Below are 26,084 nucleotides of genomic sequence, written 5' to 3' on the forward strand. Positions count from 1 at the left end.
TCCGACAGCATAACACCATTTACAGATCAAATAGATTACAAAATAACGAAAATAGATTACTTAATAATGAAATATGAAATTTAAAAAAAATTATGGAATATTATATGGCCTTAAATGATTATATTTGAGTATGAATAGCGTCTAAGATTTCGGAAATGATGGAGTTAAAGAGATCACAACTATTAGATATTTTGTTGAAGTTGCTACACATAACATTCACTGGTAATTTTAAGATAAGATTTGTTTGAACTCTTTTGCATTGTTGTCTGGAAGATTGCCTCGGTACTAATGGCTGTTTGCACCGACAAATTTAAGCGGGGCTCCATGACAACCATTGTCTCAATAATCGTTGCGATGGATTTTAAGCTACACTTAAGTTAAGCTCCGCTTAAATTTGTCGGTGCAAACGGGCATAAAAGAAATTAAATCGGGGCAGTCCACTTTTCCTACGAATAACATCTAAAAACACCACTGCCGCCTGATTGCGACGGCTCTCAAGAGAAGTGCTCCCAAATCTTTGCAACAAAGCTGGATAGTCGCATCTCCTTAGTGGGTACTCACCATCGGATCTGGAAGGACAGATATTTTAAAAACTTCTTTTGTACTCTTTCAATAATGGAAATGTAATAGAAGTATATAGGGCTCCATACCAAGGAAGTGTATTCTAGTCTTCTAAAATATCCATCGGCGTAATTTTCTTCTCAAAATGGGGTGGGATGAATTAAGTTGACACGAAACCTTCCCCAAGAAACTTTATTTATTAGTAGGAGAGCTGGCAGACATTTTTGGGTAAGTATTTGAGGCACGCTGAAAACTTGTCCACCACTTCTCCGCAATTATACCCATCAAACACAGAAATGCAGACCTGGCTGAGGAGAAGCGGGGCTAAGACCTTGCCAGGCCAGGTCTGCATTTCTGTGTTTGGGGATTTATTGGAGAAGTGTTGGACAAGTTTTCAGCGTGCCTCAAATACCTACCCAAAAATGTCTCCCAGCTCTCGGACTATTATTACGACTAGTTACATCTGTAATCAGTTCTGTAGATTGCGTTGGGAAAAAGCAACATGATATTTTCAGTATCTGTTATTTATTAACTATTACTCTCATAACAACACATAACATTCGAAATCATTAAGGGCTGGTTATTTGACTTTTCCATCCACAAATTCCTTACTGCAGCTTTTATATGTTCCATCCATTAAAATTCTGGCATTTGATAATGCCTCTTTACCTGTGGCCTTTAGCATCATCGGTGAAAATAAAGGTTAATGCATCTCCCATTTGCAATATGTCTTCGGGAAACTGAACATTAGTCATAAGGACAAATAACATCATTAATATTGTTGATATTTTTCTTAGGCGCAAGTGTGCCGAAAATCTCGGTAGTCGCAAGTTGGCCAACACGGTAATTTATTGTAGCGATTATTCTAGAAAGCCCGATAGACATCGAGGGGCCAAAAAGGATTATTCATCGGTGATAAGAAACGAAAGCGGATGTACCGCAGTCTTTCCGGAAAATAAGACGTGTTTGTTCGAGAACATTCTAGAATACTCGGGAGCGTTCGTACGAGAAAGAGGGGCGTTTGTTATATAAACAAATCGTATTGTGTTTCAGTCAGTACTATAACATCGTTGCGAAGTGTTGTAAATAAGTAAATCAGGTAATTAAATTTATGTTACATGATTTTCTTTTTAAATAGAAGACATTAGAATAATCAGAACGTGGCGAAATTTTAGTATTCTTATGTATTTCTACGTGAGAACCTCGCTACAATTTCACAGAGATCTTCCTGTAAATCTTGCAAATATCCTATACTCACTGAAACATTCTTCGAGCCTTAGATATACAAATCTTTTAGAATTTTTTTAATAATATTTTTAGAAACTTCTATAGGAATATTCCCGAGAAAGAATGTATATCGCTATACAATATAAGTAATATTTTTCTATTCAGGTCATACCATTGATATTGTTTTAGGAAAAGTCATTTTACGGTATCATTCATCCATCATATATAAAATAACCCACAAAGCGCTTGCTTATCATTTATTTATGCTGTTTTATACCTCAAAAGATGCTCTACAATATTGCTAATATGCAAAATTTTGATTTAATTTGCTATTAAATACTTAATTGTACTTATACGGTTATTCATTACCGATTTTCAGTTCCATAACCGTGTACTACCATTTACTGAACATTTTTTTAATTAATTGATTTGACCTAGCTTTTTGCTCGTAAATGTCGGATTTATTAAACATATATTGCTACGATACAAAATTACGGAAAGTGTTCAAAGGTTACCGCAACATTTGGGGCTACAGATTAGACGTGAGCTCATTTTGTTTCATATCATGTGGTCTACATATTGCCAGGTCTTTTGTGACCACCCTGTACATTTAGAAGTAGCGCCATCTATGTATAATAAGTGGGTATTTTCAATATGAGAGTACGTGTTACTCCTATAGATGGCTCTACTTAACGCTAATTCGATCGTCATTAATTTTATGTTCCACATATGACGTTTGTTATTGTTACATTTACTCTGCTACAATAGTGTTTAGCGGAATTCTATCTGATAAATTCCAGTGCAAACCTCAATTATGTATTAACGATTAATTGTAATTGATTTGAGCATGCGAATATGCCCAAATAATAATCTTAAAAACGAGTTTTTCTAACTACGCAATTATAGGTAAGTCACATTGCGCATGTGCGTAGTATCATCTGTATTGTGTTTTGGGTGCGTTGTTATTGTTTATTATTGTTTTTATTTTACGCCAGTGAACGTGCGAAATTGAAAAATAAACGTTCCGTAACGCAAAGGCGAATAGAGCAATTCATCGGAATGGGGTGCGTTAAGAAAGACCTGGAGATTATATACAATCTCCAGTGGAAGAATAATCCAGGTCATGTTAATGACAAAGCAAACATTGTGGCGATGTGCGACATTCCCGCGACGACCTTAAATTGGGAAACTTTCAAATCTTACTTGGTAATTCTGTTGATTTTGTCAGTTGCCATTGTAATTCGTTTTTTGCAGTTGAAGAACTCGGGAGCGGGCGGTGACGACGTTAAAGTATCCTATGTCAGCATTGACGATAAGGAATTTCCAATCGAATCCCAATTGGATTTCCAAATCGCGCTATACTCGTTCCGCGAGCGAGCTCGCCAAGGGGGTATCATAACCTTAAAACTTGATTGTGTTTCCCACCCTCCACAAAATGGAGCTAAACGGTTGCGTCGGAACGAAAACAAAACAGTATTGATGCCCGATTTTAACGTCAGCGTTGAGAGTGAGCCACCTGAATGGTTCAAAAAGTATATGAAGGAGGTAATGAACTGTTTATTTAAGAACAACATATCAAAAACATCCCTTTCTGCTTTTTACTAGGATTTTTTTAAATTTTAAGTTGCAATAAATCTGAAAACAATTTCGGTTGGGACATCGAGCATTGTACCATATGACCTATTTTGGTTGAGGCTGCAGTATATCTCAGCTGTTTTTCAAGATAGAGACTTGCGGGTTTCACGACCCTATGCCACTTGTTTGTGAAACTTAATGCCACAAACAAAATCCAATCTAGCTACGTTTGTGTTTGAGGTACAGGGTGCAAACGAAAAGTTTGACTCTTTGGGATGTTATCATATCTTACTACCCATGTAAGATAGAAAACAGGTAAAAACTAACTGTTTAAGACATTTTTACATACAATCCCGTGGCGTAGTAAAAAAAATGTTGATCATTTTTCTGAGATTTGACCATAAGTTGGTATTTTTTAAATGCAACACTTTTTATATCTTAACGTGAATTGTTTGCATTCTTTTTTCTGATTACATTGGTTATCACAACCTATATTTTTTTAAATTTTACTCATGGACCAAATATAAAAACCCTTTTTTTTACGGTTTTTAAATAGTATGCCATGGATTTTCAAGGATGTTTTGTTTTGTTTATTTCATCCATGGTAACTAAAGCAGCTGATGTCATTTTATAAACATTCTTGACAATCTGTTCAAAAATTTCAAAAGTATTATGTAATATGTAATTAGGTACTTATACAAAAAATATGTGTTGTGAAATTGTGATAGGTACATAAATTTAATCAGGGAAAAGAATGAAAAACATGCCTAAATTTGAAATCGCAAAGTGGCACGTGACAGGGCCCCCTTATGTTTGTGGTAAACAACACTATGGCCTGAAGTACAGTAGGGAAGGAACGTATATTATGAAGATTGTGAAAGCCCGGAAATTTAGTTGTTGTGCGTTAATGTAAGCAAAGCTAAAAGGTGTCGTATTCTCATAAAAGCAACTATGATAAAAAGAGCACGACTGAGAAAAACCTTGACATTTGATTGAATGCGACGAACTTTGGGGCTCGCGCACAATCAGTGAGCTTTAGAAAATTAAAGAACATTAACGGAAGAATAATTTAATTGAAATAAATATAAATAAATAAACAAGTGGAAGTAATACAACTCGATAACGGTAGTCGACGGCAGGAACGGACGGACTCGGGCGCCATCAAGCGAAAATCACACGCTTGGTCGAGGTCAGCGGTAACAATGACCTGGGGGTTGGTCTCGGTAGCCTCTGGTGTAAAGTCAACCGGTGAAACGGTAGCTCCAGGGTTCAGTAGGTACCAGCAGATGACGGCGGTCACTTCAACAAAATTTTTAATTCATTACTCGGGCTGCAGTTATCGGACCCTTTTTGATAACGTTCATTTCAACTTATTAAAACGTCAGTCATTAACAATGCTTACCCAATTAAGCGCATTCAAGCTTCAATGATAGATGATAGACTTTTAACCAAAAAAAAAATAGTACACAATTACGAACAATTCTAAATGGAAAAACAAATACTGAAATACAAATTCAAATGACATGAAATGTTTATTTGTAAATAATCCCCCAGATTTACACTTAATAAAATGAAATATTCTTACATACAGGGTGTCCCGTCGCATATTCGTAAATAGAAGACGCGTTATTCCTTCGCAGCATTTTGCCTTTTCAAAAAGATTTGAGAAGACAATCTTACACCTGCAAATAACCTAATGTCCAACTCTGGACCACTGGGATAGGCATTTTTGTGAAAAAAAATAAAAATGGAGAAGTGTCTATTTTCGCATGCATGCGGACGCGTCGGCCGCTTACAAATTAAGTTTTAAAAATGAGGTGTTGTGCCTCATTTCTTGAACCTTGATAACTTCCAAAGCTTTACAAAAATTCATCTAGAACTGTGCAAATAGAACTATTAAGAAATCTCAATAATTTTTCAAAAATAGTGTGCTAATTTGACAAATGTAATTTTCATTACAGTAAAGGACAATGTTTGACACTGGTTTCTAATACTAAGAAATACTATATTATTCTGTAATTCTGGAATGTTAAAACAATGCCAAATAATTCTAAGTGATTCCAAATGAGTTGCACGTGTATTCCCATGGGTAGATTCCTCTTTCTTTGAAAAAGTTGTTAGTATTGAAGATCTTGGCATATAATCTATTTCCTTAAGATTTCAATCATCTGGTCCAGATATACAGGTTTCTAAAAGGATTTCAGCATCAGCTTCTGTATTACATAGCAAGGAGAGAGCTTTTATGTCTGTAAGTCAACATTTTGAAACTAAGGGTTACCAAATTAATATAAGAACTTCTAGCAAATAGAAGTTCATTTTCATTAGTGTCCTTTACATTTCCCTGTGTCTTCATGTTTAGTGATTTCAAGTCGGAAGTATTTTTTCAGTGTCACAATTGTTGCAAATTGAGTTACATGTTGGACAGATGCTTTAATGAATGGTGCTCATTTAAAAAATATCAATACTTAGCTTTGTTTACTGTTTCATTGTGTGAAAAATTGAGTAGTGTGTTTAATGGTTAAAACATTTAGGGGTGGTTTTTTTTCTCTAATTAAAACTTATCTGGTAGATAACATCCTAATGTTGACGTTGAGGATGTTCCCTGAACAGAGACACTGATTCTGGAGACGTTAACAGTTTAACTGTTCTACACTGCCCTAATAATAATAATTTTATTCTCTAGTTAACTCAACATGTACGATTGTCAATGGTTGACTTTGATTTTCAGTTCAAAAAGGAAATTATGGATGAAGTCACAGAGTCGGTCGTGAACGCAGTTTCGGCCCTCAAACTAAACAGTTGCACCACTCGGAAGGCTAAGTTCGAGTCGTCCCGACGTGCACGTCGCAATTCGTTCTGTGACATGAACGAGTAAGTCTTGATTTAACTCTCATTTCGATGACCTGTGGAGGTTATTGTAGCAAGGAGTTGGTCAGATCCATAAAGTTGGAGAAGAAAATCGACTCCAAATTGGACAAGTTGGAGCAGAAAACTATGAAAATAAAGGAAAAGAAAATGGCCCTGCTGCAGAACTGCAATCAGGTCGCGTGGCAAGTGGTGCCTAGTTTTGCGGATCCTGACGATATCGATCGGCTTGTTAACGTCACGATCGTTGGAAAACACGAAATTTCGGTGCAGCACATGTGGGGCGGCGAGGTGTACCAGCAGGAGTGGGAGATCATTAATAGCGGCGAAGTGGAGTGGGACTCAGATGTAATTGCGAATGGTTGATTGATTGTAATTACTGTTACGTTTTTTTTTAGACCGAGTTGCGCTATGCTTGGGGTTCTGAGCAGTTAAAGCCTGTTGCTAAGATTGTTCCATGTCCAAAACTCAAACCACAGGAAAAGGGAACGATTTCTGTATATTTGGAGATGCCGAGTGAGTATGAGTAGTGGTATGTTGGTGCACTAACATTGTGTCGTCTAACCCTATTGAACGTAGTGGTGTTATTAGCTTCATGTGAGGGGTCAACCACTAGTAAATTATGGATAGGTATGTATTGAAAAGAATTGGTTGATCCCCACAATATAATGTGCAATGGCATATAGTAGGGGGTAGTAAAAAAATGGTAGTTTCTTCATTACTTTTGAATCTTGAAATGATTGAACATGCACACGAATTTCTCGGATAGCGTTTTTTATAAAGTGGCTACTCGCATTACTTGTGCTACTTAATAAAGGTTTTACACAATGGTATCTCATATATTTTGTTTATGCAAATTAATTGATCGTAATAAACTTTTTTAGCGCATTTTTGGGAAAAAAATACGCTATTATATCGTTATGGCTGTCTGGCTGGATCTCAGGAATTACAATAGCTAGAGACTTCAGATTTTCACTAAAAGCTTTCCAAAAATGCGCTTTCATCATGCATATGCTGATTTACAACTTGTTTAAACTTGTATAGAAATGACTCCCTTTATATTTTTTCCATTGGTGTAAGCCAATTTGCCTTTCATATTGACACAGTTGGCGTCCTGAATAACATAACCGAAAGTTTTATGGCTGGGGTCGAGATAGAACGTTCTTAAAGTTCCTTGTATTATGTGGTGTGAAAGCAATAAGAAAATTGAAATTCAGGTAGGTATTTCTCACATTCAGATTTAGTCAAACCACAGCAAACTAGCAGAACTGATGACATATAAACCAACTCCTCGGTCTCATAATAAGCATCATTCTATATTGGGGTGATTTTCTTCTCTATCACATGAAGTGGATCCAGACTACTACCTACAGATAATCTAGCAGTTCACAAAGAAGCAATAATCTTGATCCAAAACTGCATTCATTATTAGATGATAGTAGGTGGCGCTGTTTTTGAAGATAAGCAGCACACGCAGGAAAAATGTAAAACGCACCAAATTTGATTGATGAGGGTGAAAAATATATGAAAAAAAGACACTTTCATTCGACATTGTGTTGTACGAGAAATTTTGTTGCATAGTCATCCTTAATAATCTATAATTGAATATCAATGGGTGTGTTCACCAGACGAAGCGCTTCATGAGCGCTACCTAAAGGCGGGAATACTCTAGCAAGGTTTTTCGCGCGAGTTGCTTTTTGATAGCGCTGTCGAGTTGTACATACTAAAAAGTCACTAGATATAGAAAGTACCGCAATCATCCGCCATTTTTGGACAAATTTGCTGCCAATTTAAAAAAATTGACAAATAAAATCTGAATAGCTGTCATTTTTTATAACCTAACTTCATAGTACTGTCACAGCCGTCTATAATTACAAGCCATGCTGAAAAGTTTGGCAACGTGGTTCGAAAGTCAATTGGTGGGCCGATTCAAGTTTTAATGACGTCTTGTTTCTCTTGAAAAATGGTATTTTTCCTCTCTCCTGTGTTTCGCCTTGGTGGTTTTAATACAGAAGAAAGATATTTAGGCAGCTTACAATTGTACATATATTTTATTTATTTACAAAAATGGATAATAACATTTTTATTTGACTTTCAAATTTGGAATGCTGTAAATTGGTAACTGCATTATAATGTGTTTTCCATCGAGATCTTCGAAATTGGTAAACTTCTGTCGAAAGTGGTTGAGGTGAAGCACACGCTTGAGCTCTTAATTTCGGCAAAAGGACAGTAAATCGCTCTGCAACAGCGATGGTTTATCAACGACCAGGTGTGATTCGGAACGGCACACTTTAAGCCAGTTGCTACTCCAGTGGATCTAGGTACGAAGCTTTTAAAGAGGGGAGCACCGTAGACTTCAAATTTCCATACCGTGAACTCCTGGGCATAAGTCGGAAGGTTCCTTCAGAAAATCGACTTGACATGTCCCTGCTAGAATACATGAAATACAAACTAATTGTGTTTTTTCACGATAAACACTTACCGTACTTACGTATCACGTAGTGTGCAGGTCATATTTAAGCTTGTACAGGTAGTTTGAACAAATACAAGTGCTTGTAAAGGATCCAGTAACGAGTAGTCTGCTTTAGAGGTTATGACAACAAATCGATATATTTCGTTTAGCAACTTACCTGAATAATAATTTCTGTTCATTCCATACGGAGTAACACAAATTGTCCAAACAGGTGCAACAATCCCTAACATTAAAGTTACTAGAATCTGGTAACTTCCGCCATTTTTGGGCAAAAATCGTGCGTTCTCCCTCTAACACACCAGCCCAATGGATTGCGGTACTTTCTATATTTAGTGACTTTAGTACATACCACCGCAAGTCGATGCAGGTGGTATTTACACCTCAACAGTGTTATCAGAAAGCAACTCGCGCGAGAAATCTTCCTAAAGCATTCCCGCCTTTAGGTAGAGCTTATGAAGCGCTTCGTCTGGTGAACGCACCCATTGACATTCGCGATTTACTGTCACTCAAAAATTAATGGTATTGTTCATAGAAAGTCATAGGCATAGTAAAAATCGTGAAAAAAGTAACACTTTTCCAAGGGTGCTATATAATATAGGATTGCACGATCACAGAATATTTGTAGTGACGTCACCTACGGACCCAGACCTCAACGCATGCGCTGATTAGCGTTCCGTCGATTTGTGAACCAATTTAAATTGCATTTCAAATTATGTTAATTCTAATACGTCAAATAAATGGATGAAGATAGGTAGGTAGGTATTTAAATTAGAAACACTTCTACAAGTTTACAAATTCTCCTTCGGTTTTTCACTTATTCAAAATTCAATACTCCTTTAACTCTTCCAGACTCAACAAACGAACCGGCAAACCTTGGGCTCTAACGCTTTATCCGACGAAACAAAATTTTCTAAATGACAAAATAGCGGTTCAGCCTCGAGACTGACAAAAAGCGTTTTTTTTCTTGGCGTCACTGGTATTTAAACATGAGTCCCTTTTACTCTTTGAAAAATTAACAGAGTCAATAAGGACTGCATAACAACGATAATAGCGAATAAATGACCCTTAGCAGCAACTTTATTTTTTTATAGCACATAAAAAAGTACACACTGTATATTTATTAAGAAGAATTTTTTATTACGAATTCAACGATATACGGCACACAAAAAACAAAAGTTGGAAACTGTTGGATTCAACAAAATGGTGTACTCGCGTGGGGGATTGCTTTAATATTGTTACTGGCCAGGAACTTTTATCAATTTGTGGAACTTTTTAACTAGCGCAAAATTTATTGAATATTGTCTAATGGTGGGTTTACAAAATTAAAGAAATTATACCTAATACGCGCAGTGTAATTAATAGAAAATGATAAACTCTGATAAGAACTGATAAAACGTTCAAAAAAGTAGTATCCAGCACTTCAAACAGAAATAAACCAATCGATTTCACGGTTTGATGTTTGACATTGACAGCTAATGACAGTTCAGCAATCAACATTTTAGTTGGCCAAGTTGCTAAAATTCGTCCCTCGTTTTTGTTCAGCGGCGTAATACTGACTCCTGTTTTAACGAATCACAGTGAAGGTCAAAGCTTCCCTACGCTTTCTATCGTTGCCTTGTTAAAATGAATATTGTTTAATTTTCTCAAAAATACATCAATCTATTAGAATATCTTGAGAAAATGACCGCAATAGAGATTGTATAGCAATAAATGATGCTAATGTCTTGGACTCTGAGAAGAAACTGGCAAGTGAAGCATGTTGGCTTAGTTGTCTCCTTGTTGATGAACCGGTCGATGGGAATAGAAGCTTATAGGCTACAGCAACTTCCATATGACGACAGATTTCCTATCTTAATTTATATGGTTAGATCCTTGTCTCTTTAAATTTGTATTGCAACACACTGTTCAGAATTTGCTTTTTTTTTCTTTTAAGTTTTTTTTTGTATTTTATTATATTCGTTATGACTGGCTGGCTGGCTATCTGGCTGACATCTCACCAATTACAATTGCTATAGAGTAAATTTTTAATAAAAACTCTGCTGTAGTGTTTAGTGTAGATGCATAGTCTATTTGGAGTTAGGGTACACATTAGATCGATAATTTAAGAAAAAAATTTCAATAAGGGGAAGTAAACAAATACTGTGGCAAGAAAATTTACTGTCACGGGAAAACTTGCTTTTAGACCGGGCGCTAGATAGACTTGAGTGTGCAAAATATGAGGACCGCATTCTGTAAATAGTTTTGAACTCTGAAAAGCTTGCAGAATATAATTCTGGATAGTGCCAGCAGCTTTGTTGGTCCAATTATTTTTTATACCCCACCTCTTTAGATATCAAGTAAATAGACTGAACAAATTATGCTTTGGAACTATTTTAATAATAATAATAATAATATTTTTATTCCATGGACCGTGGTAGGTATAGGACATAATGACAATCTCCAATTGCTTCTAATGTTTAAAGATCATAGTTAGTCAATTGTTACAACAATATAAAATAATTGAAATAAAAACAAGAACTGTTGACAAAAAAAATTATTTAATACGAAAAAGCAAATGTTAACATAAGTTATCAAAAAAGTAAAAGAGCTTTCTGTACAAAATTCAACGATGCAGCTTGTAAACTATTTCGAACCCAATCTGCTACTGTTGAATCACAGAGTGTAATGATGGCAAAATACGACAAATGTTTTCGCCAAGGGATTGAGCAGCCAAATGACATCCTGAAATGTATTTCCTCTTATATTAGTCAAAATCATTCAAACCATACACCTAAACAACCTATAACTCTCGCCAGGAAAGATTGCCGGTCACAGCACACCTTGTGTCAATTTACAATCTATGCTTTTTTTAAGATGCGAGCGACTTTCGGAATAGAATCGTGGCAATATTGAACGAAAAGACTTTGCGTTCAACATTGGCACGATCCTATCCCGGAAGTCGGTCACATCTTTAGAAAAACACAGCTTGTAGACCGGGATCAGGTCTTCTGTGACCGGCAATCTTTCCTGGCGAGAGGTTTAGACGAGCTAGCTTCTTCCAGAAATAGATTCCTAGGATGAAACCATCTGTATCGGGCTAAGGGTTATGATGTGAGCAGATTGGGTTTTTACTGCGTGAAATATGTTATAAAATAATAAAACATCCCTGAATTGGCTTCTAAATGGTTCGAATTTATGTCAGGTACTTCAAATTATGAAGAGCCTTGAAACATTTCGTTGGATCATCAAATCCTCCACAGATATATAGATCGCGATCTTCTTGTACTTGTGTATATCTAAGTACAGAGCATTCGAACGAGCTGTATCTAATTTATTTTCAGGGTTTGAAAAGAAATTATTACAATTTTTGGCATTTTTGTGCGATCATTTGAAATTACAAAATGTTTAATCTTTTGATCTTTACTACGTAAAGTTGACCCTAAAGTTTTTATCGAAATATCATCAATTCGTCTTATTATATTTAGCTGCAAGAAAAGGTTACAGATTTTTTTTAAGAATGCCTCAGAAAATCGCCAAAGGTGTTGAACTTTTTTTAATTGAATTCAATGAACAAGTGCCATTCCATTAACAATATTAATTTTTGTAGTATTCAAATTTAAAATGCCCTCATGTTCTCTGTCGCGTGTTTGTGGTTATTTTCAATTTCGAGAGTGAGTTCCCGTTTTGAAAATTTCTTGAAACATCCTTCTGCGTCCAAATTTTATATTTTAAAGTTATATTATCATATTTGTTGGTGCTATATATTCGTCTTCCTTCTAATTACTTGTGAGTGTGTTATGTTTATATATTATTTTTATTGACGTGTAAATAACTGTTATTGCAATTTCTTTTGAAAATATATGATGTGCTTGATATGATATCTAACCAGGACAATGTCGACCTTCTTTTCACATTTTCTCATATCGATAAATTTGCATTTTTTAGAAGATTATTGATTTTTCTCGTGTACCTATTTAATTTATGAATTCTTTATTCATAATTTCTGTTTTAATTCATTTGCCAACCTTTAATTATGGTTAATCATTAAAAAAAAAACAATAATTGTCACAAAATTATCATCAGGATAGAAATATAACGTGCACTCAGGCAACTTACTGTCGGCGCAAGAGGAGGAGGTATAACACAAAATTGGACCAAGAGGTGTTCCGGCAACATCCGAATTATTAATCTACAAGCTTTTCTAAACTGGGATCAATTGGCAGAATGCGGTCCTCGGTTTTTGCACACTTAAATCCATCTAGCGCCTGCACTATTTGCTAATAAAATACTGATCTGTAATACCTATCAAAAATGTGCTTTAATCATTCACATTTCTGATTTACTTTTGGTTTTATAGAAGCATAGTTTTTAACCTACTCGCCTAAGATGTAACCCTTCCCTTCTCTTTACTCACCCTTCGCCCATCTACATGTTATTCAGGACACCTACCTCCTCATTCTGTCAAAATTGTCACCATACATCCTTCATTTGTTTCCTGAACACTTAATTGCTGCATCATATTGTTAGTAATAGATAATAATACAGATTTAATGTATATTGTTTTAATCCTTTACAGAGAAGCCTGGACAGTATGAATGCTATTGGTACTTCCATCACGAGGGTCGTCGTTTAGGTCGTTGGGTCGGTTGTCATTTTACAGTTGACCAAACACCAATGAATGTACTCACTGAACCGAAAGAGTCAACAAGTTTAGACGATTATTTATTGCCCATGAAGTTTTATCCGGCAGCATCTTTGCCCAACGGAAAAATTGATAATGATATTCTGCTAAATGTACACGAGAATGTAGAGAATTTGAAAACGGAAAGTCAGGGCGACAGTCTTGTAGGATGCCCGTCAGAAACCCAAAATCAAGGCGATAGTCTTATTGGTTGCCCATCTGAGACTCAAAGCATTATTTCTATTGCGGGGAGTACTTCTTCGGTAAATTCTGCCCCGAGCGACGAATTTGTTGTTGTTCGCTTCCCAGAAGCTGAGGCCATTGAAGATATGAACTCTCAAAATCTCTGCATAGCTCTTAGTGACATTAAAGTGGAAAAAATCGTAGACGCAGAGAATGTGACCGTAAAAACCGAGGATGATAATAATAATAACAGCATGGAGGGTACTACAGATTTAAATGAACACAAATCCAAGTACGCGTACATCCATTATAATGGACAAAAGATTCCTGTACCAAAATCTTTATTACGTACCGATTACTTAGAAAATGCTGAGGACGCCCCAGAACCGACGACAAATGGCATACCAATACCTCCACCATTATTAAGTGACGATGCTGCTTCTCACGACAACCCAATTCCACCAGTGTTTGCACAGTCCTTTCTACCAAACTGTACATCAACAACAGATAACGCCACATTCTGCTCTACGATGACAAACTCGATTTCTGAGGCCATGTCGCAGTCGGCTCTCGAAAACAAGTCGCGCCTGTTTGTGTTTCCCCTAAACAGGCCTGGCTTCGAAGTCGTCTACCCCCCCACTCACCCGCATTCCCTGCCGGAAAGCGTAAATTTGCAACGCAATGAGAGCTACACAAGCAATCAGGTCCCATTTTCGCCCAATCAAAGTTTCTATCTACCGGATAATGTTGTCGTGTCCCCATGCATTGGGAGCCATGTATCCCAATGCTCCCCACACAGCTACTCCCAGCCGGCCTTCTTTTTGACTCACCCCACTCCCGATTTCAACCACTCCAAATGCGGCGGCCAGTACTGCCAACAGTATGCAAACACTCCCAAGTCGGATAGTGGCGAAGCCCATCGCCAGTACCGAACCGAGTCCCCTCATTGTAACGTTGCGTCAGCTCCTCCCCCACCTGAGCCTAACGGTCTTCACATGCTGCCCGACACCTTAGTCTCTGGCGCCGTTAACGTCGCATCGTCCGCAATAAACACTGCCCGATCCGTTTTAAATATGTTCACGAGACCGGAACAGGTACGCCGCCAGCTACCATTTAAAAAAGCAGTAATAAGATTTCATTTTGCAGGGAAAATGGCTGAACGGCCATTGGATTGGAACCGATTCAAACTCTCCTCGTGAAAAAGCACTGAGGACTTTGTACGATATGGGTTTCTGGGATCGTGACTTGAACGCCACCTTATTGGCGCGTTATAATGACGATATTCCGCGTGTTATTTCTGAACTCTTACAATAATCGTTTAGAAACAAAAAAATGATTTAAGTCTGTTGGTATATTTTGACAATAGAACTATTACTTTGTTAAAGGTTATATATTTACTTTTACTATAATGCACTTACGTCGCAGTGTATGAAGCATTTCAATCTTAAGTAAAGTGACATTAGAAATTGCTTTAGTGCAGAAATAATGCTTAATGCACTTGCGTTCCACTGTCTTATTAACATCTGTTTAGTATCGTAATCTTGTGCGTGTGTGAGATATATATATGGGCTTGTGATAATGATAATTAATTATAATCCTTTCTTTGTATGGGTCTTACTTTATGTGATGTATTTCTAGTTTGCTGTAGTACGTAATGGAGTTAAAAGTTTATAGAGTAACAATTGTTTTTTTTAATATGTGCGTAGCTATTTCTGTGGGGATTTAATTGTCTTAATGTCAGATGCCTTGTGGAAGTTTTAACTAAACAAAAGGACAAGTATCAATCCAAATTTTGTGTAACAATTATCTTTTTACTTCATGGAGACTTACCATGTAGTGACAAATTGAAGGAGAGTTTTCCATCTGTGTTGATAGGGTAAGAAGAAAAGGTGGCACAAAACTTACCTTCATTTGTAATCATTAAACATAATTCTGTTATTAAAATTATGATCTTTAAATGAGGAATTTACTAACCAGGTTTCACCATACCAAGAAGTGCAGTTAGGACTGAGGAGCTACGTTCACGTGTGTTGGCATGTAATACCTTAACTGTTCATGGTGCATCCCAAATTCATCAATAGTATCTCAATATTTGAGACGGATCCATTCTTGCCCTTGGAATTCATAGGTAAGGTCTAACGTGTCAACAAACGCTAAACTAACTTATTTAAGTACTTAGTGATTGTTGTGTGAATTTGTGCAATATAGTGTCCCCTACGCACATGCGCGATTTCTCCTTCAGTAAACTATACAGTGAATGTCTTATTTCAACAACGCTACATACCTTCGTAATTAGCCACATTCTAGCACTACTGCACAAGGTTGCATTGCCATACAGCAGAAAGACTGGGGTCTACAAATTTTCCAAAACAAATCAATTTTTCATTGCCCCTTTTTTGGTGGTGGGGACCCTTTATGAATCTATTATAGATCACTTTTCTACCAGTATTGTGTGTAGCCTGTTGATTTTGATGTTGTGTTCTATTCAAAATTTGTAAGGCACATCCTGAATATTTTGTTATACAAATTGAGTTGATCCATTTTTAATAGGAAATTGGTCATCTTGATATACAAGGTTTGATCAATGCAAAAGGTGAATTTTTATTTTTCTTAAAAAATATTTATTTCATCATGAATATCTATTTCGTCCCCTACAAAGTAATCCACCTCTGATAATATACACTTGTGGAAGCGCTTTTTCCAATCCTCGAAGCACTTGTGATACGCAATTTTCAGTATGGCGTTTAGCTACTCCAGCGATGCGGTCTTTCGTCAATCGTGACAAAACGACATCCTCTCATCGGTCTCTTTAGTTTTGGAAACAGGAAAAAATCGCAGTGGGCCAAATCTGATGAATGCGGCGGCGGCTAAGGCATGGTTATGGATACTGTGTTGTTTTTGACAAAAAACCAGGAATAAGCAATGAAACGTGTGATGGGATCCGGACGTATTGACTCACTGAAACGGCGCATAACTTCAAGGTGATATTCCTTATTGACCATACGGCAAGAACTCTATGCAACAGACCATCGTAATTGAAGAAAACAGTGAGTAAAACCTTCACATATTTCACTGAACTTGAGCTGCTATTTTGGGTCTTGGCTCAACTCGCGTCTTTCTTTGGGATGACAGATTTCCGGTTTCGATGTCATATCCATACACCCATGTTTCTTCACCAGTTATGACTCATTGATATATTGACGTCATTCATCAGCTCCTGAGGGATATTTATGCGACGTTGTTTTTGCTCAAAATTTAACAATTTCTGAACAATCTTCGCTACCACACCGTTGCATACCCAAAACATTCGTAAATATTTCCTGTGGCTAGCACAGATACCACTTGCACTCTCATTTCCGGCTAAACAGCTGAACCGTTTGGAGCCAAATTTGGTACACATATTCTTAGATGTAAAAGGGCAGAATCGCTAACCACAGCAAATTTTTTAATACACATTCTTTGATCCTTTTAAACTCAAAAAAAAACAGATGTTAGACACAGAAATCATAAATCGAATATGTACGTAATCCGAGAAAATTCAAAATTCACTTTTTCCATTGATCAAACCCCGTATGTATAACAAATCCAGATTCGTAACTAGGGTATGGCACGTGCTATGGGCGCCAATCAAGGAGGGCGCGAAAAAGGCGCTTTTATAGATACACATATATATTAAAAGACATTGAGAGTGGGACATTATTATTTATGAGTAACACTTTTGTTAAATAAAAAAAAAAGTTGCGACCCCCTGTCGATGGACGGTCGGAGAGGGGCGCAAGATAGGCGTTTGCCATAGGCGCCATTTACCCACGATACGCCCCTGACAAAATCCAAACTGATTTCATCTTGTCACATGCAAATTCCGAGTTCTTTGGATCTTTTGTTCACTACCTACGTTTGATGTTTTGTTTCTAATTGTTTTAAAAATTTTGTTATTCACTTTTTCCTTCTCGAAGCTGTGTTACCTATTTCCAAAGTATTTAAAAAAATGCAAAAGGCTAAACCTATTGACAGGAAATATGCACCTTTGGGTCTTGATCCTTTCCATGAAATGCACCTTCACAAATTATTAATTTTTTAAGTTCTTTGGGGTTATTTGTGGCCTAGACAGGGCCATTGAGAGGAATTCGCATTTTACTGTCAATATCTTTCTTGAAATGTGGAACCAAATTCCATAATGGTATAAGTATATGCCAAATCCAATTTTTTCGTTTTCACGCCTAAAAAGCTGTGAAAGAGGCGTCTAAAAGACCTTCAGGGGAAGTTTTGAGAATGTTTTTAAAAACCCCTTCAAAGCTTTATAGCTAGAGTTTTTTTTATATACTTTCCTTTGCATTGAAGTGGGTCTAGAGGGCGCTGGAAGGGGCCTAGACAATTTTAGGATGGTGAAAGGCTGCCGAGAAAATGTCATTCATGCGTAGAAAAGTTTGATTTTGACATTAACTAACACAAATTCAAAATTAATTGTTTTAATAAGTGTATGCACTTGTGATAAGCGAACAGTTTTGAAAATATAGGGATTTAAAGACGAATGTTGTAAACTGAGTCATATGCAAATGCAAAAATTTTAGGTCATTGCTATAGCCTAGCTAATGTATAACTTATTGATAATCTGCCATTGAAGGATTATTAAGTAGTAGTAACTCAGTAGTTTAAATAAAATAATTAAAAATGCCAAATTTAACATAAAATATATTAAAATATCAATATATACAATATGAAGTGTACTATTCACTTAAATTTGGAGGAAACGATTTAACAATTGAGCGATAGAATAAATTTATGCTGCAGAAGGCAGCACAATGACTAAAATGAGAATTATTTGAACTATTTGTTGTCTGTAGTATAACATTAGTTAATGTAATTAATTTTAATCTGCTTTCTTCATTTTGGATACTTCTTTGGCCGGTTTATAGTAATAGGCAGCTATCATTATCGAACTGCTTAAGGAAACATTAACAATAAAGTTCAACAACAGTGTAACATCCGCCGAATCCACAAATATTGTAAAAACTCGAGCTAAAACATTATAATATATAAAGACATATGACAAAAGGTGGTTGCACATACTTAAGTTGGTAAATGCCGAAATAAACCACGTAAGAACACTGATGCACTCTGAATTTTTCGACTTTAATATTGTCAACAATTGAACAACTTTTGAGGAAGCTCCGACCGGAGTGCAGAATGGCTGAAATTGAGAGATGGTTACTCTCTTACCGTACTCGTACAAATACCTACCACTAAAAATGTGAGTAATTCCCTAGGGATAATTCCGGATAAAAACCCAAACAAGGCTGAGAAATACAGGCCTGCCCCGAATACACTTGCCAACCCCAATTGTTTGTTGTAGTATAAGACGCATAAAATTAAAATCAGCTCCTGAACTAAAATTATGGGGTATTCTAAGTATGTTAGTATGGCGTAGCCGTTCCGGTAGTTGTAAGACATCATAATCGTATAACTGAAATGTGAACATCGACTATTTAAAAAAAATAGGCATTAGTTTACCTACCTAGAGAGCTCCATAAGAAGTCCAACAGTGTTCATTCCGGTGGCATTTTTCACTTTTAATATATTGATTATCTGCGGTATTTTCAAAACGAAACATAGGGAGATCGTGATAATACTTAAAAAATCGGAGAAGAGCTGTACATAACTAAATTCCTCCTTTAAAATCATGTTAAAAGCTAAACCTGTTGATTGACATTATAATCATCTGGAAAACATTCCAAGTTTATCCCAGATAGGTATTTATTTGGCTGGCTCTAGTGGTTTGGCCTTGAATCATAACCTCTTAATTATCTGCGCCAATAATTTCGTTTGGCGCTTCTTTTGATGTTTAAATATAGGGTGTCCATCAATTAGGATGGTACTCTGAGGCACTTTATGCTTTCGACGGAGTTATTACGTGATGTAATAACAAGATATACAATTTCACTAAAAATTATGCAATTTGGGAGAATGGTGGGTTTATACAATCATTATCAGTTCACTATCATTAGAACATTAAGAAATAGCCAATAGAAACCAGTTTTATTACGCGTCGCTAATAACGAAACCGGACCTTTATTTCTATTGGCTATTTTTTAATGTTCTAATGATAGTGAACTATGATTATGAGTGTATAAACCCACCATTTTAATTACTTTTTTAAAATGTAATTGAAAGTCTCTTTAAACGCTAAATTTTTTGCCAAGGACAATTATCGAGGCTCCTAATGCCGTAACGAGCTTTTTCTACGCTCAGTGGAGCAGAACAATCTTGAGCCCCATAGTTTTCCAAAGTGACATTTGGGGCATATGCTTGATCTGTAAACGTGGCACATTATGTAGGTATAGGTACTTACCTACCTTACTTTCGGATGGTTTAAATAGGATACATGAGACATACGTACAATTCCTTTTAAATGTGCCACATCAAACTATTAGATCAGACAATATAATATGCAAAATACAGCTTAAACAGCACCTATTAACAAATTTAGAATTTGATCTTTATTTCTAAACTAAACATGAGGGCAAATTTAAATAAAAGGACCGAACGTGTTTAATTAAAAACCAGCAAATTTACACTCAAAAATTGATTTTCCACATACAGGGTGACCCATGTATTGTTATAGGTACGGGTACCGACTACAGAGCCCGAACAAAACGCCTGCATGACGTTGTTTACACAGCAATACCACTTACTATCATTTTTGGGTGCATAGTGGAAACAAAGATCAACTTGTTAATATTGCATTACTCATCACGTTCCTATGGCATTCATTTTAAAATTGGAACATTCTCTAAAAGTCTAAAACAAATGGATCTTGGCCTAATAGACCTAAACCGGGCGCAAGTGTGCTTTATAGCTTCCAATAATTGAAAAGACTAAAATTTTAGGTACCTAGACTTCATTTGGAATCATTTTTTAGAACTAACATCCTTGACGATTTCATTCCTTTCTTTGTTTAATTCTTCGATCTCTCCAATAAAGTACCTTTACTGTCTGCTTCTGTAACATTCCCTCCCACCTGTAAAACCCAGTCACCTTCTTTATCTTCTACTTACATATTATGTCTTAAAATTTTGTTATCTTCATTGGGTAGATTAAGGTCATGAATCGTCGGATTCTGTGGATCACGATTCTTCGCGTTCTTCCCGTCGTTTCCTTTAGTGAAAGCAACTCCCCATTTATTTGTGGATTTCAATCTATCGGCACTCGCTTTCTCCGACTTTTCTTCTAAAAGTAATACCTGGCTCGTAGTCAGTAGGAGGCCAGGTGGGGCTCAGACCCACCTATGGTCTTATCCCCTATGGAAATTAGTAAATTGTTCTAATTGTTTCTTTACAAAATATGAAATATAAGCCTATAGCCAACTCGACATTTACACATTACAATAGGTAAACAATATCAAAGGGAAACAAGAATATTTGAAGTACCTAGGTACTACAAACATTGCTGCTCTCACATGGATTATGTTACCTACACATAGATGAGTTTTCTAAGAAAAATTATAATTTTTGAAGCGAGTACAGGACATACATTTATGCGCACTTAAAGGGTGGTTTGTGGACTTTGGTAAACAAAGTCAAACATAAGCAAACAAAGGTATTGGATGTAGTACCTACGATCTACTCCAAACATTGTAACACTCACGGTAACTACAATTGTAGGAAATAAAATAGGAACTTTGGGTTCGTGGTTCTATTGGTGAAATTCTTCGTGTTGTGTTGTAGTACGTTTGGGGACCTACCTTGTTGTGTCTACTTTTACTTGTTAGCTAGCTCAATTAAAAATGGGTCATAAATAGGACATTCATATGATTCATGATTAGAAATTATTTGTAACCAAAATTTAGAAAAAAAAACTAACTCAAAATTTTATAGGTACTCCAATGTGTTTTGGAAAGTTTGTGCAACTTCCACACAACAGCGACGTTAATTTAAAAAAGTTTGTGGTGGAACATATATGGTAGCTGCCACACATTACACCACAATATTATCAGTAGAATCAATAGAGCAGGATGTCAGCAAAATCAATACACCGATTTCAGCTACCATATGTTCCACCACAAGCTTATTAAAACGGAATTACATTAATTACGATTAAACAGTGAGATAAAAGAACAAATCCTTACAATCTCTCCAAAAAGAACAACAAAAACTACTTTTAACTGAGAATATTAAATATTGCTACGAATCATTCACGTAGTAGCAAAGCTGGGTAGTGCTTTGAAAAAAAGTGCTTGCTAAAGGACTAGAATTACTTTTAGTGCTTAGAGCTCTGTGCTTCAATTACTTTTCTAATTCAGGAAAAAGTGCTTCAATTACCTTTAAAAAGTGCTTGGAGCTTCAAGCCCTATTGAACTGCTTGAAGCACTTTCATACAACTTCTAAAGAGCTTCAAGCACTCATCTAGCCTTCCTTTTTTACCAAAAATCGACTACACCAAAATTTCTCGGGAAAACACTTTTTCTTATTAATTTGGGTGCGTAGAATCCAAATCAATTCGTACTTTTTCGATCAGACTTCTCAATCAAAAGTTATAGACTAGAAACCAATTTCGAAAAAAAATTCAAAGGGCTGTAACTTTTGAACTAGTAGCCCAATCTTGGAACTGTTTGAAATTATGGATTCTACAGGCCACATTCTATAAGAAAATTTTTTTTCCGGGTCGATCTGAGACAATTTTTTTCTCGGGCCTCAAAAAAAGGCAGTGTATAACCTTCCTTTTTTACCAAAAATCGACTGCACCAAAATTTCTCGGGAAAACACTTTTTCTTATTAATTTTGGTGCGTAGAATCCAAAACAATTCGTACTTTTTCGATCAGACTTCTCAATCAAAAGTTATAGACTAGAAACCAATTTCGAAAGAAAATTCAAAGGGCTGTAACTTTTGAACTAGTAGCCCAATCTTGGAACTGTTTGAAATTATGGATTCTACAGGCCACATTCTATAAGAAAATTTTTTTTCCGGGTCGATCTGAGACAATTTTTTTTTCGGGGCTCAAAAAAAGGCAGTGTATAACCTTCCATTTTTACCAAAAATCGACTACACCAAAATTTCTCGGGAAAACTCTTTTTCTTATTAATTTGGGTGCGTAGAATCCAAATCAATTCGTACTTTTTCGATCAGAATTCTCAATCTAAAGTTATAGACTAGAAACCAATTTGGAAAAAAAATTCAAAGGGCTGTAACTTTTGAACTAGTAGCGCAATCTTGGAACTGTTTGAAGTTATCGATTCTACAGGCCACATTCTATAAGAAAATATTTTTTCCGGGTCGATCTGAGACAATTTTTTTTTCGGGGCTGAAAAAAAGGCAGTGTATAGCCTTCCTTTTTTTACCAAAAATCGACTACACCAAAATTTCTCGGGAAAAGACTTTCTTATTAATTTGGGTGCGTAGAATCCAAATCAATTCGTACTTTTTCGATCAGACGTCTCAATCAAAAGTTATAGACTAGAAACCCTGGTTTCCAGTAATATGAAAGGTGCTTTATATTGTTTATATTTATATTGTCAATTACTGTGATTCAAGCACTTTTAATGGCTTCAAGCACTTTCTTCAAGCACTTTCCAAGGGCTTGGTGCTTTGTATTTTCAATTACTTTCCTCTCTTTCATCACATAAAAGTGCTTATAGGGCTTGCAAGCACTTTTATCAAAACAAAGTGCTCGGTGCTTAGTGCTTCAAGCTCTTTTCAAGAGGGCTTTACCCAGCTCTGCTTAGTAGGTTTGGAAATTGGGATTCTGATGTAATTCAGTCCAAAAATAGTTTTGATCTTTGTATCGACTACACCATATCTTCTATTAAAATACAAGATGCTGGCTGATGAAAAAATACACTGACTAATATAAGACAAACGCAAGCTTCGGAAATTTTCCTTCTTTATGATGATCAATTTTATAATTTGTAGGTAATGGAGGGTGTCCTTCGTATCTGCTACCAACAATTAAATACAAGTTCATCTTTTGACCTACGATGAAAGGTGCCCTCGATACCTATAGGTAATACATCCAGCTACCACAAGAGGTAACTTAAATTTGCATTTACCTGGAGACATCTTCAAACCTACTCGACTAACACATGAGACCGATCCCACCTCCTCTACAAGTCCCAACAACTTTCCAATCTTCACTCGCTAATGTATTACAAGATGTAGGTACCTATATACAATGGTATTATTGATTTTTTTGTAGGAAAATGTATAATTCATTAGGAGACTTTGATATACATGAACGAAGTACTTTTCTGTGCTTTTTCTTGGTTTCAATCACCTCCTCGTCATCTTACAGAAAATTTTCTTGCGAGCTTCGAAAACTACACATCTAGGATACGTGCCAACAGTTTTTACGCTGTTTATGATCTATTTGTACAGCGAGTATTTAGATAATCACAATTCACATCCTGTCACGGTTACCAAAACATGTCAAACCCTTGAAAAACTACCCGTTTTACAGGGAAAATCTCTATACAGTTATCAAATACAACTGACTTTATTTTAAGTATCTGTCCTAAATAACAACTTTTTCCCAAAAGCAAACTAACACATAACAAAATGTCTAGGTACTTATTTTGGATAATATTCTAGTGGCCTCTTTCTTTTTCTTCAGTCCCACCTAGAAAAAGATTGGCAACCCCTGCTTTTTTTTCTTCTTATACAAACCTGAATTCTTACTCAATGTTGGATGCTTGCTTTGACTGACGTTTTGACGATCATCTTCCCACATGGAATCTATTAAAATGTCCCCGTGTGGCGCAGGTTCCGTGGTTCGAATCCGGGTTCGGGCTTGGATATTTGGATTAGCGGAAACCACGATATTTGTGCTTTGCAACAATATCTTTACTTTTGTAAACATTACACTAAACACAAAACATTATCGAATTTGTTTAGATACCTATTTTGCTAAAAGTCATAACTTTACAAAGGTAAGAGAATAAAGGTATATTTGTCGGAACAAAGTTGATCCTCGGAGTTCACGGAAAATCTTTGGAGTTCTCTTGAGTTCCTCGCAATACTCAAGAATTCCTCCCGATTCCTCACAGAGTTCATAGGAATTCCTTACTTTCCTCTGAAGCCGAACAGCTTCAACAGCAGGTGACATTGTTGGAAGGCATTTTCTTTGTACAATTTTTGAAATTAATAGTTTAATTCCTGCATATCTGTATACTAGGTAGTAAAAAGGCATTTGGGCCATAATTTTGTCCCAAAAACAATTTACCAACATATGGGGTAATAAACTATTGAACTATAGTATTTTTCCTTCATTTTGAAACATATGGGTTTCTAGGTTTCTACAATGATCGTACAAACATGTTACCTATAAGTAGGGTGACCATAATTTTTCAACAAAAAAAAGGACATTTAGGGAATACACTGCTAATACTCTAGGAAATTTTTCTGGTCACAATTTTACGAATCTTTAATGAAACAGTATATCTGTATATGTATATATAAATTTTAAAAGTTAATTTTCCTCAGACGTTCCTGCCTGAACATTTTGATCATCATTTTGGCACAAGTCGTACTTTTTGGAACCAAGAATTTCGTTCAGAAGTTGTGGTTTAATGAGTTTAATCTTTAAGAACTGGCACATTTCATCGATTACAATGGATCAAAATCCAAATAAACAAAACGCCAAATCATTAATGACCAAAGACATACAAGAAGTCATAATTATATTTAGTTTGGACAAAAAGTATGACTTAATTTTGTGCAATTAAGAAAAAGAGTACATTTAGGTGTACTTGATAAATCGTAAAGGACAATAGACTGCGTTTGAAAAGAAAGTACTGTCTTACTAAAAAAAGTACATATGGTCACCCTACCTATAAGGATATAAATAAAAGTGTCTTTGCGGCTTCAATTTTAAATGTCTTGAAAAATATAAAGAAAATCCTTATGTAGAGCTAAATTTCGGGAAATGCTACTCGGGCAAGCATCGCACTAAGGAATGAAAAATTTAACGAGGGAATTTTAACGTAAACGATGGTCCTCTCGAGCTCAAATTTAACAGTTTGCTTTTGTTACGCCTGCAGCTTGTAATATATGCAAATTGATTTAATTGTAATTGGACAATCCATGTGTCTATGTGAATTTGAAGATGCTGAGTTGGAAATCCGTGTATAGACGTTAAAAGTGCTGCGCTGGGTCAGTAGAATTAAATATTTAGTTTACGATCACACTTAAATTTGTTATGGCAGCATTAAAAAGAAAGAAGAGCTCCTTCCAGGAAATGCATATGAAAAGGCGGATTCGCTCGCAAACGGCTTGCACGCTTTAATTTTCTCGGGAGGGGGTTAACTATGATACAGATCCGTATTTGGAGTTATTTATTTTAAACTTATTAAAGCAAAAAAATCGCAAAAACAACGAAATGTCAATTCTCGCTTGTACAAAAAAGACCACGTTAACTTCAGCCTCTACAAACGCTTTCATTACGCAAGCGTTTCTTTATTAAAATTCAATTTTGAGCCTTATCAGTACAGGCCTGCGTTATCACTTAAGTTTCCTTCGATTCTTTAAATCTAAAATCATCCAGTTAGTGA

The 26,084-nt window shown here is 36.0% G+C and overlaps 2 protein-coding genes across 3 annotated transcripts; one reads left to right on the forward strand and one right to left on the reverse strand.

The window, feature by feature from the left end:
• The first annotated feature begins 2,483 nt into the window (after positions 1–2,483).
• On the forward strand, positions 2,484–15,223 carry LOC116182277. 2 transcript variants are annotated; one of them, XM_031502798.1, is made up of 8 exons: positions 2,484–2,694; positions 2,784–2,994; positions 3,043–3,333; positions 6,092–6,234; positions 6,285–6,576; positions 6,627–6,744; positions 13,257–14,638; positions 14,691–15,223. In XM_031502798.1, the coding sequence occupies exons 2-8, from the start codon at positions 2,848–2,850 to the stop codon at positions 14,856–14,858; spliced, it is 2,541 nt and encodes an 846-aa protein (XP_031358658.1). In that variant the 5' UTR covers positions 2,484–2,694; positions 2,784–2,847; the 3' UTR covers positions 14,859–15,223. The 2 variants fall into 2 exon arrangements, with proteins under 2 accessions (XP_031358658.1, XP_031358657.1); XM_031502797.1 differs by having other exon boundaries at positions 2,484–2,689; positions 2,782–2,994.
• A 2,996-nt stretch (positions 15,224–18,219) lies between these two features.
• LOC116182279 (solute carrier family 66 member 3) lies at positions 18,220–19,510 on the reverse strand. Its single transcript, XM_031502800.1, has 4 exons — positions 19,060–19,510; positions 18,786–19,008; positions 18,615–18,735; positions 18,220–18,563 (listed from the first exon to the last, which is right to left on the reverse strand). Exons 1-4 carry the CDS (start codon positions 19,224–19,226, stop codon positions 18,415–18,417), a joined length of 660 nt encoding a protein of 219 aa, XP_031358660.1. The 5' UTR covers positions 19,227–19,510; the 3' UTR covers positions 18,220–18,414.
• Positions 19,511–26,084: the final 6,574 nt, after the last annotated feature.

Source organism: Photinus pyralis, unplaced genomic scaffold (assembly GCF_008802855.1).
Source record: "Photinus pyralis isolate 1611_PpyrPB1 unplaced genomic scaffold, Ppyr1.3 Ppyr1.4_unclustered_Scaffold450, whole genome shotgun sequence".
NCBI classification, from domain to species: Eukaryota; Metazoa; Arthropoda; class Insecta; order Coleoptera; family Lampyridae; genus Photinus; species Photinus pyralis.

Coding starts and splice junctions, on each gene's coding strand:
- LOC116182277 (XM_031502798.1), top strand. CDS start 2,848: ATGGGGTGCGTTAAGAAAGACCTGGAGATTATATACAATCTCCAGTGG. Junction 3,334..6,091: donor TCAAAAAGTATATGAAGGAG/GTAATGAACTGT, acceptor TTTGATTTTCAG/TTCAAAAAGGAAATTATGGA. Junction 6,235..6,284: donor TCGTTCTGTGACATGAACGA/GTAAGTCTTGAT, acceptor AGGTTATTGTAG/CAAGGAGTTGGTCAGATCCA.
- LOC116182279 (XM_031502800.1), bottom strand. CDS start 19,226: ATGATTTTAAAGGAGGAATTTAGTTATGTACAGCTCTTCTCCGATTTT. Junction 19,009..19,059: donor CTTCTTATGGAGCTCTCTAG/GTAGGTAAACTA, acceptor TTCACATTTCAG/TTATACGATTATGATGTCTT. Junction 18,736..18,785: donor AATTACTCACATTTTTAGTG/GTAGGTATTTGT, acceptor TCTCAATTTCAG/CCATTCTGCACTCCGGTCGG.